General features: G+C 45.9%; 1 protein-coding gene across 1 annotated transcript in view; it reads left to right on the top strand.

Moving 5' to 3' along the window:
• The window catches only part of KIF5C (kinesin family member 5C), a 160,279-nt gene extending 141,383 nt beyond the window's left edge, over positions 1-18,896 (top strand). Inside the window, exons 23-26 of the mRNA XM_024756264.1 lie at positions 1,406-1,509; positions 3,334-3,551; positions 4,697-4,810; positions 18,548-18,896. Of these exons, the coding sequence (XP_024612032.1) occupies positions 1,406-1,509; positions 3,334-3,551; positions 4,697-4,803 (429 nt within the window). The 3' untranslated portion in view covers positions 4,804-4,810; positions 18,548-18,896. The remainder of the gene's footprint in view (positions 1-1,405; positions 1,510-3,333; positions 3,552-4,696; positions 4,811-18,547) is intronic.
• The last annotated feature ends 2,117 nt before the right edge of the window (positions 18,897-21,013 follow it).

Genomic DNA, 21,013 nt, shown 5'->3' with positions numbered 1-21,013 from the left:
CCAAAAAGGCTCAGTTGGAGGGAGGACGTGCTCCGAGGAGGGTGCAGAGCTTGAGATCAGACTTCCCTGACTTCACATTATAAAACTCTCTAGGAAGAGCCTATTCCTAGACCAGTGGTTCTCAAAGTGTGGCCACCTGGCTAGCAGCACTAACGTCACCTGGGAACTTGCTAGAGGTGCAAATTCTCAGACCCACCCTGGATCCACTGACTCAGAGACGAGGGTAGGGCCCAGCAATCTGAGTTTTAACAAATCCTCTTCTGGGTTTGAGAACCCCGGATTTAGATCAAAGAGACAGGTTTGAGATGCTCATATAGACATCCCGTCTCAGAAAGAGAAGGGTGATGATCTCTTCTCTAATGAGACAAAGCAAGCGTGCTTTGCCATTTTGGGACTCCAGGATGTGTTTCTACATGTATTTCCCAACTTATCTGGCCACTCAGTGTGGCAGTGCTGGGAGAACAGTGTTTTTATCAATCTCAAGACCTGATAAATTTCGAGAGTTGATTCAGCACAGCGAGCAGATGCCGTGACTTGTCTGAGATGGATTCATTAAGTAATTTCATGGAATTGGAAGCTGAAGGGACAAGCAGAGGCCATTGAGACCTCCCAGTTGGGACCACAGACACTTTCCCACAGCTTGATGACTTGTTATCTCACGTGTGATGTTTGAAATGAAACTTGGGTCTTGGGCTTATGTTGTTTCTTTTTTTAACATCTTTATTGGAGTATAATTGCTTTACGTTGTTGTGTTAGTCGCTGCTGTATAACAAAGTGAATCAGCTATACGTATACATATATCCCCATATCCCCTCCCTCTTGCATCTCCCTCCCTCCCACCCTCTCTACCCCGCCCCTCTAGGTGGTCACAAAGCACAGAGCTGATCTCCCTGTGCTATGCGGCTGCTTCCCACTAGCTATCTGTTTTACATTTGGTAGTGTATATATGTCCATGCCACTCTTTCACTTCATCCCAGCTTCCCCTTCCCCCTCCCCGTGTCCTCAAGTCCATTCTCTACATCTGTGTTGTTATTCCTGTCCTGTTGGGCTTATGTTTTCACACTAGTTCTTCTTAATGAGTTTTGGAACACTTCCTTTTGAAAAGAAAAGCCTCTACCTGCATGCAAAGGAGAGGTATATTTCACAAAGAGAGCTGAATCCCTCAAAAAAAGATTTGAAGTTTTTTTGTCAGCAGTCCAAAGAAAGAACACTTTTGATACCGATCAAGGAAATTAATTGGGAAGAAGGTCGAGTCTAAACTTTTAGAACCACTCTTCATTTTCACTTTCAGAATAACCTTTAGTAAGATTGGGGGTTTTCTTTCGAATGGCTCATCCACGTGATCTTGGGACTGGGGGTGGGCAGTGTGGAGGCCTGTCCCGCTGACCCCTTGGTGTTGATGCAGAGTGTAGAGCTGGACAGCGACGAGGGAGGAGGCAGTGCTGCCCAGAAGCAGAAAATTTCCTTCCTGGAGAATAACCTGGAGCAGCTCACTAAGGTCCACAAACAGGTAGGAAGGTTGCGTCATCTTCCTCCTGCTTCTCTTTCTCTCCTGGAGAGAAGCCCCGCTGGATTCGGCCCTAGTGAGGGAGGCGACTCTGATACAGAAGGTAAAAGGACAGTACATCACTAGGGAACATCAGTGCTGGAAGGGACCTGGCACTCTTTTAGTCTTCAGTGACTTCCCTTGTACAGAAAATACCTTTTTTTTTTTTTTTTAAATTTTATTTTTTGGTCGTGCCGCCTGGCACGCAGGATCTTAGTTCCCCAACCAAGGATTGAACCCGCACCCCCTGCAGTGGAAACGCAGAGTCTTAACCACTGGACCACCAGGGAAGTCCTAAAATGCTTTCCTGATGGAAGCCAAATATAAGGAATTGAGTGTGAGCTCTCTGGGGCTTGGGGAGCAGGGTGTTCAGTCGTGTCTTTTCATCCTGCCTCCCATCCCAGCCTCCAACCCCAGCTGGCCTCAGTGTCTCCCGTGATGCTTTTCAGGACCCTCTGTGGACCCAAAGACTCCACAGAATGCAAAGTGGATGCCACCGAGCTGGGTCAGGCTCCCTCTTTTTATAGATGAGGAAACAGACTGGGCGAGGAAGCCACTGGCTTCATCCCACACGTGGGAGCACTGGGGCCGGAACCAGCTCCCTCTCTGCACTGTCGCCCTATTTCTTGGGCATCCTCTCAGGTTCCTGCAACACCCTGGAGTTTGTCTAGAGTGACAGTGTCCAAACCTACCGGTGACTTAGGCAGGTTATTTGTCTCCTTTCTGTTTAAATGCTGGAAGGTTCATGACGGTTTTCCCTAAATCCTCAAGATTTGGGATCTGATAAAAATGGTCCAACATTTTGGACCCCGTGGCCCAGGGGATGTTATTTCTCTTTGACTTGTTACATCCTCTTCAACATTACTGATGATGGCATTTTTCCCCAAAGGGAGGATGACAGATTCAACATGGTTGAAGTCATTCAAGCAAATTGTTGATGAGAAATAGAAAAGCAGAAACTACCGGGGAACTTCAAATAGAGCTCTGAAATTCATTCATTATTTTATTCATGAATTCAATGAATATTTATTAAAAACCTACTCTCTGCTGGGCACTGGAGCTGGTGCTGGGTGCGGGGGGGACACAGGAGTAAAGAAAACAGGTGTAGACCCAGCAGTAGTTCAACCTTTGTTTAGCACTTAAGATTCTCAAAACTTTTCCTGATCCATTTGGATTCCCACAGTGATCCTATTTATGTAGCCTGTAGACTTAGAGCGGTTGAGTGACTCACACCTGGTCAGATGGCCAGGCAGTAACAGATATGGCTCTTGAGCCCATTCTTAACCCAGGGCGAGCTTGCTCCTCCTTAACTGAGCGTCTTAGGTAATGAAAGAATGAGCAGTATCCCTGAGTTACCCGTTAGCCTCTGGATATGTTGCAAAGTGGGGTCCAAACCCGGTGCTGGTGTAGACAATGTGTCCTGGCTTGGAAGGAGGCCTTCAGAGAGCTGTAGAACATGAATGCCTTTCACTGAGCCTGTCTGAACTGGCTTCACATTTCTTACCTTTCACATGTGAATGTCCAAGTAGTCCATTTTCTCTGGCAAGTCCCCCCCTCACCCCTCAAACAAAAGAGGCAGTAAATCCCACCCACGCCTGAAAGTTTCCTACAGCTGGAAATGGCTTTTGATTCTATCGCACACCCCTCCCCGCTTTCTCGTACCCGTGAATCCTGTGTTTGGCAAATTGGAGCCTCAGGGTATGGGATTTTTATTCCCGTTGGTCCCACCGTTTATGGTCTTACGGACTCTCCAAGACGGCCCTGGTGGGGTGCGCGGGTGGTTCGCTGCTGGTCCGGGACAACGCAGACCTGCGCTGTGAGCTGCCCAAGCTGGAGAAGCGCCTGCGTGCCACGGCCGAGCGCGTCAAGGCACTGGAGAGCGCACTGAAGGAGGCCAAGGAGAACGCCATGCGGGACCGCAAGCGCTACCAGCAGGAGGTGGACCGCATCAAGGAGGCTGTGCGAGCCAAGAACATGGCCAGGAGGGCCCACTCGGCCCAGATCGGTACGTGTGCCCGCACCCGGGCCCTTGACAGAAGGCGAGGGCTCCTCTGGCTGGAAGCTCTGGGCGGGGCGGCCCGGCTCCTCCCGGCACCCAGGGTCCATGCTGGGAGGATGGGGTGGCCAGGCGTGCGCTTCTTTACACTGAGAGATTCTGGGGGACCTTGTGATCGTCAAAGCTGTTGAGCTGAGCAGAGAAGGCGGCCAGCCCTGGCTGCAGGCAGAGGTGTTTGGCTGTAAACAGACAGAGGTATACTTTCTCTGGAATACCGGGATATATGGCTTGCTCAGGAAAGCCCGAAGGCCCCTTCTGTTCTGCACCCGGCGGAACCATGAAGGAGCTACGTGTAGCCAGAAGCCTCAGGGAGAGCTGCTTGCAAGCGCAGCCTTGGAAATACTCTGGAGAGAGCCAGGCCTGACATCAGTGAGTGCAGGGGGCCTGGACATCCAGCCCCTTCAAGACCTGGATTTGGACCCATGCAAAGAATGAGAGTGGGCCTGTTGAGTCATAGTTCTTGGGATAATGCTGTGATAGTAGAAGAGATTTAAGGATGTTCTCTAGAGCGCTTCTTTCTTTCTTTCTTTTCTTTTTATTTTTTAAATTGAAACATCTCCAATAACATGTAATATTATTTCTCATCAGATATTGCTGTGCAGATGTTATGTAAACCAGCAACTTCACGTTTCTAGTTTTAAGATCATAACTTACATTAGTGGTTCATTGCGTTTATTGGGTCTTATACCCTTGGACTATCTTACTGAAAACTGTGAACCCTCTCCCCCTAAAATGCATCACAGACAGAATTCTGCATCCAGTTTCAGGGAGATACTGTCGGAACCCATTGGGACCCACGGATCTGTCTCAGATAAAACTGAAAGTGCTCTGTTTCTAATTTTCCTTGATAAGAATTGGAATAATTGATACACAAGGTCTCTCTGTCCCCTAAACATTGGGTGCCTTGCATTAACTAACTGTACTAATTGGAGGGCAAACGCCCCACTTTCAGAAAGGTCTGGTGATTGATACGAATTGTAATGTCGATAAAAAGTGTGCCTCTTGGTTTTCGCACGTGACCTGGAGGTATCTCGGCACGGCTGTTTAAGTCCTTTCCGAATGTCTTTTCTCTCTTTTCTGTCGGTTGGATACAGCCAAGCCCATCCGCCCTGGACACTACCCAGCATCGTCTCCAACGGCCGTCCACGCCATCAGAGGGGGAGGAGGCAGCTCTTCAAACTCCGCTCACTACCAGAAATAAACACGAAGTGAGTCCTTAGTGTCAGGGGTGGCTTCCGTCCGGGGCAGCCCTGGGGTTCTCCCTGCTTCTGTCTGGCTCTCAGCCATGTGTGTGTGGACCTGCAGTGGAGAGGAAAGGGTGCAGCTCTACCCCAGCACAGGCCCTGGGGCTTCAGGTTATCAGGGGCCTGGGTCTACCTTCAATTCAGTGTAGGACCTCAGGGTCTTCCAGCTAAGGTCACCTGGTGCCAGGGACCCTCCAGGGACGGGCAGGATGTGGTGAATGATTCATCCGAGCTTTCTTTTGTCTGCGGGACTCCCCTCTGTAGCTGGCATCCAGAAGGGCATTACCTGTTTGTCAACTGCTTTTACCCAGAGCAGGCAGGTGTGGGTGCCTGCTTTAAGTCTCAGGAACTGAATATAAAGAAAGAGCCAGATAATAGACAGTCCCTTTTTTTTTTTTTTTTTTTTTTTTTTTTTTGCGGTACGCGGGCCTCTCACTGCTGTGGCCTCTCCCGTTGCGGAGCACAGGCTCCGGACACGCAGGCTCAGCGGCCATGGCTCACGGGCCCAGCCGCTCCGGGGCACGAACCCGTGTCCCCTGCATCGGCAGGCAGACTCTCAACCGCTGTGCCACCAGGGAAGCCCTAGAAAGTCACATTTTTATAATTACTATCTGAACGCAGCAAATGGAGTCTTTAAGAATTGTGCAGATTTATGTCTAGGTGGGTCCAGACCACTCTTTGCTTTGAGATGGCGGTCTGAAAACTTCTCTTCCCACACTCCACATGCCTGACATTGCTATACCAGCACAAGGGAAAAAGTGATGTCCTTTTAGAAAAGAGAAGGAGAGAGCACAAGCCTGTCCTCTTGTACTTGAGATAAAGAGTTTACTGGTTGGGCAGGGCAGACAGCTAGGTGGCCAGAAAACTCTGTTTAGAGAAACTCTGACTTTGGGCCAGTAACCTGTAGATGGGAGGAGGTGGATCCTAACGTTGACCTTGGAGTCTTCGTCCTCACTAGGAAAGCTTGTGAGCTTGACAGCAAAGCCGCAGCAATCAGGGGCAACTCAGGAGAGTGGTGGTTCCTCACCCAATCCTTTTTGCATCAAGGTAAGGAAAGTGAATATGAGGGGCTGGAGACTCCACTCAGGGGGTACGACAATATTGCTAAGGCTCAGACTAAAACTTCCACGGAGGAAGCTTGGCGGCTGCACCCAGATGACTTTCACCTGCCCTGCCCCAGGCAGCATGTCAAGGAGCGGGACAGGTCGAGGCAGGCCACGGGCGGGCAGCGTGCCCACCACCTTCTGCCGTGTCCTGGGAGGGTGGATGCAGAATTATCTTGGCTGTGGGCCACCCTATTCAGATGCGGTCTCTGCTTTCAATCAGAAATAAAGTAAAGCTGGATGTTACAAAATTGCTTCTGACTGCACGTTATCAGTGTCGGGGATGACACTTGAAGGGAACCGTAAGAACAAATCGGGCCGCTTAGAACAGAAAGCCTAAAGCAGTGGTTCTCGAACTTTGGCGGGTGTCAGCATCACCTAGCACACCCAGACACCCAGGCTCCTTGAAGTAGCACAGGCCCAGAGCCTTTGTATTTTTACCAAGTACCCCAGGTGATTTTGCTAGCCACCTAAGTTTGAGACCTGCTAGCCTAAAATATCCTAGAGTGGCTGATACAGGATGGACGTTTATTTCTTTGTCATGTAAAGGACATTGGAGGGTGGTCTGTCAGGGGCTGGTAGAAAAACTCTACAGTGACAACAGAAAGCTATAGCCTCTTAAATTTGGACTCGCTGTCCTCAGCAAGTACCTTCCTTGCTGGTCTCCTAAATGACTTCCTCAAGCTCGCCTAAATGACTTCTGCAGTTCTAGCTATCGTGCCTGTGCGTTGTGTGTTCAGCAAGCAGAGAGGAGGCTGGGGAGAGGCAAAAGCAGCTTTTACAGTTGAATGAGCTTCCTTTAAGTAGCCTCCCCAGAAGTCCCATCCAACTCTGATGCCTGCATCCCTCTGGCCAGAGTTGAAACACGCGGCCACATCTAGCTTCAAGGGAGGCCGGAGAAGGTAGTCTTTAGCTGGGCACATCGCCGCCCCAAACAAGAGTGGTGTTCTGTTGCCTAGGACAAGGAGGTGGAGGTTGGGTGGGCAGCCAGCACTCTACTTGTTGAACACCTGATCTGCAGCGGCACTGTGCTAGACGTAATACCTACATCACCCCATTTGACGGAAGCACCGGGTTAGTGTGTGCGCTTAGCTCCCAGCAAGCTTTTAGTGACTATACCGGCCCAGGGATGCCGGGGTCAGAGACTGTGCAGTGGACAGTCCCTCTCCTTGTGCATGCCCATAAATGCCTATCAGACCCACGTTCTGTGGAGGGTGCGTACAACCAGATGTTGGCCAGGACTCACCCATATATCCCCTTCTCACTCTGAAGACCGAAAATCAATAGGTCTGGTGAGACTTTGAAGACCTTCAGCGTATAGAACCACCCTCACCTGTCATGGCCATTCGTTTCTTTCTCTAACTCAAAGTGTTATGAGTGGTTTTGATGATTTTATCTGAAATTGGAACCTCCACCACCCACCATATCTATTCAAATGACTCCTGTAACTGCATGTTTTCCTCACAGTGTCACCAAACAAACAAGCCCCATCCAGGTGTCGGGATGGTGGTAGGGTCGAAGGGCCTGACTTTGGACGAGCGACCCAGGTCAGGTGTCAGGTCTTCCACTGCCTTCGAGTTACTTACCCTCACGGTCAGTTTCCTTGTCTGTGAAATAGGGAGAATCCTTTCACTGGGCCACGGGCATTGATTTGAGGACTAAATGAGGTCATACTTCTGAGCTGCTTGGCACATAACAAATGCTCAAGAAAATGTCAGCTGTAGGAGAGGCTAGCACTGCAAGCTTGGCACACAGTAGGTGGTCCATGAATGTTGGTTTATATTCTCTTCTAATTCTCGTAGTTGTTACAAAATAGTTTTTAGTCTGTAGCAATTGATCATAACCACAGCAGGGAAGGCCCATGTCTGAGTATCCTATTTGGTGCTATGACCAGATATAAGGGGTTTTAAAGATACTATCATTTATTTATCCAAAAGTTATGAACAGCAACATTGACTATTTTTATGAAAATAACTGGGCATTGGTCAGTGGAGGTTAAAAAAAGCATGATAACCAACGGAGTAGGGAATTATAATTGGAAGTGAGGAAATGCTTATTAAAATATAAGCTTATTTAAAAAATTGGAAATATGGAATTAATTGCTTAGATGAGACCAAAAGCTTTTTGAGATGATCTTTCCTGCTCTTTGGATTCTCGTTCTGAAGTGTGTCTGTCCTGTAGAAATGATCTCAACTGCTGACTCCTCCCAGCCCTCCTTTTGGAGCCAGAGCGGCACATTCATACTTGGGCAGCATCTGGGTACCTTTGGGATTTCTTTCTGCTTCATTTAGGATTCAAGGAATATAGTCACAATGAGTCTTTCGGTTTATGTTCAAAGTTTCAGAGCAACCAAAGATGCCAACATATAGAAATCAAAAGAACCCAGGACAATGCCAGCTTTTATCTCATCTCATTCAAATCTGGGGGCGTGGGCTGCGTCAGGAGGAGCGGCCCATCTTTTTCAACCCCCCAAAGCTGGACATGGGGCAGTACAGTGTAGTAAGCTGACGACACGGGATATGGGGTTGGCCAGATGTGGCCTTGGCTCTATTCCTGTGTGACATTGGGCAAATCGCTTGATTATTTTTAGCCTCAGTTTCTTCATCCGCCAAATGGGATCAGGCATTTTGTACTTGCTCTGTACTTGGTTTAACAGTAAAGAGACAAAGAAGGCTCTGTTCTTGTGTACTGACACGCTTGTCAGAGGGAGACAGACAGCAAATAAAGACGGTAACTGCAAATAGTGTTAAGTGTTCTGAAGAAAATAAGAACAGGTTAATGAAATAGAGATGAGGGACACTTATTTAGAAGAGGGGGTGACATCTGAGCTGAGAACTAAATGATGAGAAATGCCAGCCCCGCAATGACATGGGCACAGACACTCGCTGGAAGGTGGGTCCAGACTGTGGCATATTTGAGGAACCACAGGAAGGCTGATAAGGCTGGAGGACAGGGGAGACCATTAATACTAGGAATGTTGGGGAGGGAGATGGGACCAGATAAATGAGGGCTTTGAGGCCGAGGTGAGCAGTTTAGAGTGTCAGCTAGGCGTGTAGGGCCAGTGGGGGCTTTGGGCATGGGAGTGCTGGAACTCAGTTCATATTAGGAGAGGTCTGCCTGGGCTGGACTCTGGAGGAAGGAGGGGGGTGGGGTGAGCGTAAGAGCAGGGGGCTCCCTTGGGGGCTATTGCGGGTGTCCACTTTGCGGGGAGTAGCATTGAGCCAGGGTGGCAGCAGCAACTGGTCAGAGTCGGCCTGTGTTGGAGAGCTGAGGGTGGAGGGGAGAGAAGGAGGGGTGGGTGGGAATCAAAGGTGATTCCTAGGTTGGGGCCCTAGCAACCAGGTCAATACTGGTACCTTTTAGCCATGACTGGGAAAATTGGGCAATGAACAGATTTTATGGAAAAACAGAGTTTGGTTGATTATGAGATGCCTCTTAGACAATCCAACCTAGCTCACCATCCAAGCGGGTATGTTGAGTAGGCAGTGGGACCCATAAGCTCGGGAGAAAGCTGAGGGCTGAGATCATAGAGAATTGTAGCCCGTAGATTGTGTTTAAGGCCATGGGGTGGAGGAGATGACCTGCAGAAAGGTGGATAGAGGCAGAGGGTGGGGAGAGTTAGGCCAGGCCTGGGGACTGGCCAATGGAAAGGTCAGAAAAAGGAGGTAGCACCAGTAAAGGGGTCTGAGGGGGCAAGAATGTGATGTTTGAGGAGGTGAACTGGAGCCCTCCTTCCTAAGGGGAGGTCCTCAGCTGTGCCAAAGGGTGCTCAGAGCTCCAGGAGGATAACCACAGAGACTGAGGGCAGTGGTGTCAGCTTCAACACGACGGGGAAGCATGGACCAGAGCATGGGGGTGGGGAAATAGAGCCAGCCACTGCATGCAGCTTGAAGTTTCGTTTGAAGGAGCAGAGGAATGGAGGAATGTGGGGTTAAGATGGGATTTGCATTTCTTTTTTAAGGTAGGAGCCGTTACAGCTTATTTGTACGCTGATGGTAATGATCCAGCTGGGAAGGGAAATTGATAACTTAGGAGACAGGAGACTTACAGTAGAGAGTATTGGCTTTCTGAGAGGTGCTGTGATCCAGAGCATAAGCAGAGGCAACACTGCACCCAAGGTGACAGGAAGGCAGAGCAGAAAAGTACGGATGCTGGTGGCTGGTAGATGGGGGTGCTGGTAGATCCATCCAGTAAGATGGATCCCATCTTAGCGCTTGTTTTCTCATGCAAGTAAGAAGCCAGGTTACCAGCTGAGAGGGTGGGGGAGACCGTGTTGCAGGCTGAAGAGAGAAGGCGTGAAATAGGCCTCTCGGGCAGTGCTGAGTGCTTACTTGAGGCCCCATATTGAAGGTAGACAGCATTTAAATACGTGTTCAGCTCCCTGGTTCTGAGGGCCCTGGAGTACGGCGGTGCCAGTGGACACTGGTTCGAATTGCCCACCAGATGGCGCCAGTGGGGCATTGCTGAAACCTATTTTCTGACCGGCTTTGGGGCAGAATTGTGTTCTCTTCGTTTTCCTATCTGTAGACTGTTATTTCTCAAGCTTGAGTAGTAAATAGAGTAGTTTTAGGGAAATAAAATTCTCACAGATTCCTGGAGTTTAAATCATAAAACAATTATAAAATATTTCAATTATTTTAATACTCAAGTATTTGCACATTAAAAACAGTGTACGCTCCCTAAACTTAACGGATCTTCCATAACTATCAAGTTGAAACAAATTTAGAAAATAGATTTAAAAAGTCAAAAATCCAAATCACCAACCTTTACTAAGCTTTACTAATTTAACGAATGACAATCTTTTGCTGAAAATAAAGAGCTGTGTTCAGTGTGACTCTGGTATGCATTGCTTCTGGTCAAGTTTGGCTCATGTGTCAAGACATGACAGTTCTTTCACCCTCTTTCTCTGTTAAAAACCACTGCAGAGTCACAGCATGCTTTCAGGTCATTTTGTCTTCCTGTGGCTGGAACGCATCATTTTCCCATTGCCCAGCTTTAGCCTGAAGATGATGAAAGTTGTGAGGAGAAGCAACTCGGTGTTGGCATAAAGCAGGTGTGGTGCTGAAGTTGGTTACAGGTGGTCAGCTAGATAATCTAGAATACGCACATGTTGGGCTTCCCTGGTGCCACAGTGGTTGAGAGTTCGCCTGCCGATGCAGGGGACACGGGTTCGTGCCCCGGTCCGGGAAGATCCCACGTGCTGCGGGGCGGCTGGGCCCGTGAGCCATAGCCGCTGGGACTGCGCGTCCGGAGCCTGTGCTCCGCCACGGGAGAGGCCACAGCAGTGAGAGGCCCGCGTAAAAAAAAAAAAAAAAAAAAAAATCCTAGAATACGCACATGTTAACGCTTCAGATTTTCATGGCAAGAAAGGCATAAAATTGAAAATATTGTGAAATGAACCAAAGACTGCGAATGCCTTTCGCTTTGTTGATATAGATGAAGACTGATATTTTGAGGACTGTACTTTTATTAGAAACCATATATATCAAGTCTAGAAATCATATTCTATTTAATAAAGTTTTGATACATGAAGCACTTCTGCAGTTCATAGCAGGGTCACCCAGGTGAACGTAACTACAGGAAGCCATCAAAGGAGCCCAGGAGTCTGTCATGACCCCTGTGTCATGATTTATGTGACATTCGGTGGGTCACTAACAATCATTGTAGGATGGCTCTGTCTCTTTCTGGTTTTACTACCTCAGGAGCTTATTGTGACTATATTTGCTAATTGTTTTCTTCTTTTTTTAAGTTTATGTCTAAGTGTTTTAGGTTTTTTTAATTTAATTTTTATTTTATATTGGAGTAGAGTTGATTTACAATGGTTGTGTTAGGTGCACAGCAAAGTGATTCAGTTATACATATACCTATATCCATTCTTTTTCAGATTCTTTTCCCATATATTAATAAAAATAATATCTTTAACTCCTTAAATGGTGGGATGGAGGCACACGCATAACAAAGATTTATGGGCTTTCACCACCCTTTCCTTTTGCTGCCATGACGGTCATCTGTGACTGAGGGTCTGAATTCCTGGACCCCATGTTGCCTGTGTGCCTGCTGCTGTCAGGATCTTTTCAGCCTGTCATACTTGGCCCAGACACTGAGAACGCACAAATGACTTGCTTTTGCAAGCAGTCTTCTCACAGTAAGCTACATCCAAACAGGGAAATTCCAAGTGTGCATTAAAGACAGGAGACCCTCTAGCCTCGCACATAAACCTCAGATCTCCTTCACTTTAAATGCCCCATGCCATTTCCTCACATTCACCACTCTCAGTGGAAGCCCTAAACGTAAAGTCCACTTGGGCTGCTGGTTCTTTTTTCTTTGAATTGAGAAAGTTCCACCTTCTCTGCAGCCCCACCTCACCCTTCTCCCTTAACTGCTTTCTTCACCCACCCCAGGCAGAATGGAGTTTTCTCTCTAAGCTTTTGCCTATTGGAACAACAAGGCTGTTTCTGGCTGGTCCTTGGTATATCCTTAGGTTCAGGCTGAGCTTCTCAAAATGGCATCTGCTCATTTATACTCTCTTTGCTTTTCTGACACACTCTGTCTTTCCTTCTTTTTTTCTTTTCTTTTCTTTTTTAACATCTTTATTGGAGTATAGTTGCTTTACAATGTTGTGTTAGTTTCTGCTGTATAACAGAGTGAATCGGCAATATGTATACATATATCTGCATATCCCCTCCCTCTTGTGTCTTTCCTTCTTATTACCTTTCTCTCTGTCCTGAATTCCTGCATCCAGCCTATCTTGCACCATTTTGGGGGTTCATCTTGACCTTTCTCCTGTTCTTGATACCCTAATCACAAATAAAAAATATAGCGGCATAAGACGCACAGGTTGACTTCTGGCCAGAGCAGAAATGGGTTCACTCCACATGTGGAGGGTGGGAGAACTGCTGCTTTGGGATTTAGCCCTTTGAAGCCGAAAAGCTTCATTTACAGTAGGTCATGAAGCCGCACGTGTGGTCTGCATCAAAGCCACTGGGCTGTTCAACTTGCCGCTGCTGTTGGAAAATCCTAGCAATTAAATGAGTAGCAAGTATGTGCATGCAGAGAGGGACCCTTTGCTACAGGCAGGGTAGCTGGATGGTTGTGGGCTCAGGATCTGGAGCTAGACTTCGTGGGGTTGAATCCCAGCTTGGACATGTCCTGGGATAATTACCTCATTTCTCTGGGCCTCAGTGTCCTCCTCTGTAAAACGTGGCCAGATAGCCCCTACTCACAGGGTGGCTGTGAGGATTAGATACATGAGTATCTTAGGGCTTAGATGAGTGTCTGGCACAGAGCAAGCTCTCAGTGATCGCTGGTGTGGTCGTGATGGAGTCCAGCTTCACTCAGCATGCTACACAGAGGCAGAGTGAACTGTCAAGATCTTAACAACTTGCTAGTGGTGGATCCTGGTCTAAGAGCTCTGATCTGCTCTGCAGCAGTTCTCAGGGTTCCTGACCTTGGGACCTTTGACATTCTTAAAAAGTATCAACATCAAAGAGCTTTTCTATTTCTGGGTTGTATCTATGATAGGTATTATGTTAGAAATTGAAACATTTAAAATAGTAATTCTATTAACAAGTGCCATTTTTGGACTTCCCTGGTGGTGCAGTTGTTAAGAATCCGCCTGCCAACGCAGGGGACAAGGGTTCGAGCCCTGGCCCGGGAAGATCCCACATGCTGCAGAGCAACTAAGCCCATGCGCCACAACTACTGAGCCTGCGCTCTAGAGACCGCGAGCCACAACTACTGAGCCTGCGTGCCACAACTACTGAAGCCCGCACGCCTAGAGCCCATGCTCTGCAACAAGAGAAGCCACCGCAATGAAGAGTTGCCCCCACTTGCCGCAACTAAAGGCCCACGCGCGGCAATGAAGACCCAACGCAGCCAAAACTAAATTAACTAATTAATTTTTTTTAAATGCCATTTTTAATGAAACATAATTATTTTACAAAACAAAAAACTTAGAATGGCACTCTTATGGTTTCACAAATCTCTTTACTATTTAGCTTGATAAACGACAACTGGATTCTCATATCTGCTGCTGCCTTCTATCTGCTGCAGTGGGTTGTTTTAGTTCAAGTATATGGAGCAAACCCAACCTCTTCCCTCCAGAAAAGGTTCTTGGCCATTTAACAGCTAAGAAAACTGTGGCATGGAGAAGTTATGATCATAGTACCTTCATCACAGGTTTGTGCTGGGAATTGAACAAGACAGTGTGAAAGGAGAATGAAAAGTCATAGAAGAATGCCTGGCAAAAATCTGGCCCTGACAAATATTCTCCAGTGTTATGGTGGTTTCATGGGGACAGGCCTAAAAGGAGTAGACGAAGCAGGACCTCAGGAAGAGAGGAAAGAAATGACTGCAGACGGGCACTGGTGGGACCTGGGATGGGACTTAGAAACTGGCATTGTGAATTCAACGGGAGGGATCACAGAGGGACCCTTACTTCATTTCCAGCGCAGTCAGCTGCTGGACCTAATTCACCTTAATGGCATGGTTCTCAGAGTTATGAATTCAGAGCAAGTAAAATTGTCTCTCTACAGTAGATTGCACGAATGCCCCCGTAGGATAAATCCACTTCTGTTCAGCAATGATATGTCCAGTACAGTTGGTAATTCTTATAATGTGGGGATTGAATTGTAGAAAGGCAAAGGAAAGATAAAACTATGTACTGTTTGGATTAAGCGTAAATCCACTGCAGGCAATTGCAAAAGCCAAGGTTGGGGGGAAAACATCTCTGACTACTACTTGCAAAACCCACATAAAATTAGCTTCTTTCTTCAACCTTCCCCATCCCTCCTAAAGAAAGGTGATTTTCTTTCCTTCTCAGTCAGTCACACATTGCCACTCTGCATTACCATCTCCAGTTGGGTAGAGGCCCAGGGACAGTCCAGTAGCGGGTCACTTGGTTTCAGTACCCTGCTTTTGGGAGAGTGAGCGGCTCTTGTAAACCATCTAAGGAGGTCAACAGAACTGGGTTTTAAATGTTTTTGAGATGCACCAGCCTCTCTGGATGGTCAGTCTATTTGATTGGAACAGTCAGAAATGTTTTTCCTTGGGGCTCACCCATTTACCTCTATACATTATATCCATTTTCTCCCCAGAATTTGTCAAAGGAGGTGAACTTCCAGAAGGTTGGGGGATGGATGGAATATCGTAGTTAAATCCATTCTTGGGCCTGCTGGAAAGACTGCTTTGGCAGACATGTCTGTAAAGATCTTTAACTCAGGATGAAAAAGAAGCACCTCTAGATAATAAGGGACATTTTCTTGGTGGAGTTCCTGTGTTTTCCTTTCAGAGCCCCTCACAAAGTCTCAGTTCTCTCTTGCGCTCCTGGAGGTGGTTAAACTAAGCAGATTGGGCCTCCTTTGTGGCCCCCTGTTTGTTCCAAACTATTAGCTAATACGTGCAGAATCTTACACGTTGGGGGAAGGGGGGATTTCAATGAAAGGCCTTCTGTGGAAATCGTGTCACTTTGTGGTTGGCTGGAGCTGTTGAGGCTACCCTGTTGAGTCTGTGTGCCTAGCGCTTGGCTGTCAGCATGGGTTGGCTGTGGTTATCACGTCAGGCCATAACCCTACGATTTAAGGTAGGGGCTCGCACCTCCCTGCCTCCAGGTGTGTAGGACGGCTGTCCTCTGACCAGGGTGAGCCATAAGTGATTCTGAGATCCTGTGCTTGGAAAAATGAACCTGGAAGGACAGTGAAATGGGCATTTCAAAGGGAGTATGCAGAAAGCATTCCTGAGCCTCTTGGTTTTCAGCTCAAAATGGATTTGAATGACAACTGGAACTATGCTTTCTTAGGTTTTTCATTTCTGGTCCTAATAATAAGCACAAAATCTCACCAGAAAGTCTAAACAGTACAGAGGCTCCTCCCAAAGGCAAATCTCTCTCTCTCTCCCTCTCTCTCTGGGACTTCTAAAAATGACAGGAATATAAGGTTGCTTTACCATTTTTAATTGAGCAGCTTTGTAATTGCAAGTGATTGCACTACTGGAGCAAGAAATGGTAGTCATCAGATGAGCTCCCTGAATATGTATTTTTTGAGTTGGGGAAAAGGTAGTATTCTCTTTCTGACTTACTTCACTCTGTATGACAAACTCTAGGTCCATCCACCTCACTACAAATAACTCAATTTTGTTTCTTTTTATGGCTGACTAATATTCCGTTGTATACATGTGTCACATCTTCTTTATCCATTTATCTATCGATGGACACTTAGGTTGCTTCCATGTCCTGGCTATTGTAAATAGAGCTGCAGTGAACATTTTGGTACATGCCTCTTTTTGAATTCTGGTTTTCTCAGGGTATATTCCCAGTAGTGGGATTGCTGGGTCGTGTGGTAGTTCTATTGTAGTTTTTTAAGGAACCTCCATACTGTTCTCCATAGTGGCTGTATCAATTTACATTCCCACCAGCAGTGCAAGAGGGTTCCCTTTTCTCCACACCCTGTCCAGCATTTATTGTTTGTACATTTTTGGATGATGGCCATTCTGACTGGTGTGAGATGATATTTCATTGTAGTTTTGATTTGCATTTCTCTAATGATTAATGATGTTGAGCATTCTTTCATGTGTTTGTTGCTAATCTGTATGTCTTCTTTGGAGAAATGTCTATTTAGGTCTTCTGCCCATTTTTGGATTAGGTTGTTTGTTTTTTTGATACTGAGCTCCATGAAGAGGTAGTATTCTAAAAAGGAATGTGTTCTTTTTTTTTTCTACTCAATTTTTGTTCTTTATTCCTTTTTTTTCCCTCACCCACTTTGCTTTTATCTACTTTTAAAATCCCTTTCCACACTCTGAAATTTTTCTATTATAATTTATACCCTGCTTATTTATACAAAAATATGTGAGATTGTTTACAGTATTATAACACATAAATCAGGAGAGTGAAGCCAAAAAAAAATTAGAGAGGGAGAGAGCACTGTAGCAGGAACCTGAGTCCAGGGGGTGGGCTCGGGGAGCACTGTAGCAGGAACCACAGTCAAGCACTAAATTTGGATGTAAGCCTTCTAGGGGCAAAAACGGCATGAGGTGTTGAGTTGGAGTTCTTTTCTTTATTGAGGTGTAGTTGATTTACAATATGACATTAGTTTCAGGTGTACAACATAGTTATTTAAAATTTTTCTAGATTATACTCCATTTATTGTTCTTATAAAATATTGGCTGTATTCCCTGTGCTGTGCAGTATATCCTTGTAGCTTATTTACTGTATACATAGTAGTTTGTACCTCTTAATCCCCTACCCCTGTCTTGCCACTCTCCCCTTCCCTCCCCTGCCATCGATAACCACTAGTTTGTTCTCTATATCCATGAGTGTGTTTCTCTTTTGTTATATTCACTAGTTTGTTTTATCTTTTTAGATTCCACATATAAGTGGTAGCATACAGTATCTGTCTTTCTCTGCCTGAATTGTTTCACTTAGCATAATGCCCTCCAAGTCCATCCATGTTGTTGCAAATGGCAAAATTTCATTCTTGTTTGTGGCTGAGTGGTATTCCGTTATATATCTGTATGGAGTTCTTTTTAAAATCAGAAGAGCAGGTGGGTTTTTCTTCGTGTCTGTCACATTTCCTGTGCCAGCAGTCCCCATGTGTTTCTCAAGGATGAGCCTCCACCTAGCTCTCTTGTCACCCACTCCCCACCCCAGAAGCACCATGAGCTCTGCACATAACCCACAGGCAGGATCACAGACAGACCCAGGGCTTCCAGCTGATGTGAGGAAGTTGAGCCTTTCCGTTTCTTCCTGAAAGTTGAGTTCATTAGAGTCGGTCCAAAGGCTGATAAAGGGCTGGCCTCTGAGTCAGGACTAGTCGCCTTTCATCCTGGAGACTTGACGGTGATCAGGTGAACATCTGGTGGGACGTGGAGTGAAATCATAGGGGGTGCCCTACTGAGTAACGTCATCACACTGGGGAGGTGAAACACACCTTTCAGGACTGGGAGCCTCCTTCTTGAGAGAGCCTGGCTGAGGGGGTGTGTCTGACCTGCCTGGGTATCTTAAAGTGCTGGCAAGTGAGAAAGGATGTTTGGGTTCCCTGGAGGAATGAGAAAATGTGTTATGTTTCTCCAAATATCTATAGTTTCAATAGGCATGGCTTTGGGAAGAGACAGTTGTCAGGGCTAAATACTTAGAGCAAAAGCAGTAATAGGAGGCTGTACTGTCCAGTAGGCTAACCACTAGCCACATGTGACCACTGAGCACTTGAAGTGTGGCCAAGTCCGCAGTGAGATGTGTGGGATCTGCAGAATACACACCAGATGGCAAACGCTGGGGGAAAAAAAGACTGTGAACTGTCTTAGTAGCAATATTGTAATGGAAAATATCTCAATCCCTACTACTTGATTGCGTGTTGAAATGATAATATTGAGTATATTGGGTTAAATAAAATGTATTATTAAAGTTAATCTTACCCGTTGCTTTTCACTGCTTAATGTGGCCACTTGAACATTGAAAATTAAATGTGTGGCTCACATGGTATTTCTATGGGGACAGCTCTGGTCTAAATATCTAAAATTTAAAGTTTTTTTTGTTTTTCTTCCTGAGGAGTGAATTTCCATTGTGTTCTCTAACTCCTGTGTTCTCTCTTTGGTTCTCTTTCAACAGATACGACTCTCCACGTAGCATGTCAAGGACTACATTAATCACCAATTCCTTTACTTTTTTTCCCACCTACACAATTTCCATTTTCTTTTACACTTGCTCACCCCAGCCGTCTGCAGTACACCAGTTTCAGATACTTGAGCTGTGTAGAGTTTCTGTGTACAGATGTGTGCTTGGACTTTTCTCGTCCCGAGAAATCTGAAGGGGGCGATTACAGAAGATCCACTTACTCCTGGGATCTGTTGCTGTGGCCCCGGGCCCGGGGCATTGGGTGGTCCCTGGGTGGTCCTTGGAGACTCCTTCTCTGCAGCCACGTCCCAGCAAATACCATTCCCTGGAGGGGAACAACCAAGTGCCGTGGAGGCAGCAGCTTCTGCTTCGCCGCCGCAACTGTCTGGTTTCCTGTAAAATAAACACCTTACTTTATATTTTTAGGGAACACAAAAGTGCTGCTATAGGGCGCAAAATTTTCATTCTGGACGCTTTTCCAATACAAATCACCCCAAAGACGCATTTTGAATATCCTGGTCGCATCTTTGGATCTGTAAAATACACCTTTTGGTATGGCACCCGTTAAAATGCAAAGCAAATTTCTTCAAGGCAGAAAAACAATCTGACAGTAGCAATGTAGAAATTGTTCACTCAGACACATCTGTGTAAATGCGAAAAGTGATAGCATTCACCTCTGAGCTGCTTGCTATTGAAGCCGCAGTGACTAGTCTCAGCCGGCCCAGGTAGAACATCATTCCTTCAGAAGTGTTGAAAATGCTGCAAAGTTGGCTGAGTGGAAGTGCGGCTGCCCCCCCTCCTTGCTTCCTCTTCCCTCATCCTACTGGAGCTTGAATCAGGGATGGCCTCTTTCTCTACGGAACCATCTTGAGCCTGGTGGGGGTATTGCTGACGAAATCCAGGATCATTCCAGCAGTTGAAAAAGGAAGCCCTAGGGGGAAAGCAATTGACATATCTTTGTGCCTATGAATAAGTTGCCATGAATAATTTGTTACATTAACCCATCCTTGCTTACCACTTAGTCGAGTTCTCTCCTTGGCATCAAATAGATAGGTTTCCTCTTAGGCAGAATTAGAAGAAATCAGTGTGGACGGATTTTTTACACTCGGCTATTGTTTTATTCAAATACATGAATCTAAAGCTGAATCAACTCTTATTTCCAGTTGTGCATATTAAAATGATCGAATTCCAAGTAGTAAAGTTTTCAGGGAAACTGACAAGGATTCAATTAAGTTAGTCTTGTGTGCTGCTACTTGTTTTGATAAATTTGAGGGTTAACTACTTGTTTTGATAAGTTTGAGGGTTAAGTCAGTGATAACCAAACCAGTCTCAGTGAAAGCACCCATCCTATGGTTGTGTCAGCCCAGGATGAGTGAGCTGGTACTGTCCCTGCTGCTGTCACCACTGGAATGAAATTTTGCCAGAAGAGACGTTGCGCTTTCTCATTGCTGGTGGGTGAAAGATAGTTCAAGTGTGTGTGTGTGTGTGTGTGTGTCTGTGCGTTTGTGTGTCTGTGGATAAAGCACTAAAGACTGAATTGACTTCTAGACTTTTCTTGTATAAAATTTCCCGAACCAGGCAAAGCTGCTTTGACTTAATTTATTTGTTAAATGTTGCACTTTGTTTATGTGTGGGTTTTTTTGGGGGGGGCAGCTAGTAAGTAGAGAGAAGAGGACGGATTCTACTGACGTATTTATTTAGTAAAAATGACAACTTTGCATTCATTTACGTTTTAAAAATTCTGTCTGATTTCTTTTACATTGTTGCTAATGCTTGCCCAACATAACTGCTCCAATGCTATTTGCCGTCTGACAGAAGGATCCTTGTAGGACAGGCTTTGCAAACCTTATCAGGTAATAACATATACCATAGATTATAACCTTGCTGTTAAGATGTTTGCCTCTTATATTAGAAGTTAAAACCGGCCTTTGAGAGGATCGCCAAATAATAAATGGTCATACCACTGCTGTCTGTTATGCAACTGTGTAATAACTCCATAGTTGGAAATTGAACAAAGGTTAGGAATTCTTTCCTTCGGGCTCTCTTGTTAACAGATTATTTTAGATTTTTTCCGAAGTAAGTTTTCCCTGGGCACCCCTTTTCTAATTCTAAAGAAGTGTTTGGCCCTTTCATGTTTCAAAAAGAAACATTCACTTGTAGTTCCATATTTCTTGATCTCTATAAAAGACTCACAAAATTCAGTTTACTTTTATTCACAGAGAAAGTTGGCTTTGATGTCTCTTAAAGATAATTCTGCTAGCTGCTGATCAGCCAGTCAGTTCACCTAGCTTCAATCTTTATAGGACCTCTAAACTAATTTTCCTACACTGTGACTAAAAGGTAGGCAGATCATGGGAATGGATTATACAGTATATTCAAATGGATCCCTAATATTACTTTGTTTAATAAGGTAATATCAGGACCACATATTCTGTAGGCCTCTTTTGTTAAAAGCCACAT

Source organism: Neophocaena asiaeorientalis, unplaced genomic scaffold (genome assembly GCF_003031525.2).
Source record: "Neophocaena asiaeorientalis asiaeorientalis breed wild unplaced genomic scaffold, Neophocaena_asiaeorientalis_V1.1 scaffold447, whole genome shotgun sequence".
In the NCBI taxonomy this organism is placed as follows: domain Eukaryota; kingdom Metazoa; phylum Chordata; class Mammalia; order Artiodactyla; family Phocoenidae; genus Neophocaena; species Neophocaena asiaeorientalis.
Note: the sequence above shows the minus strand (reverse complement) of the source record. Positions and strands in the feature narration are given on the sequence as shown.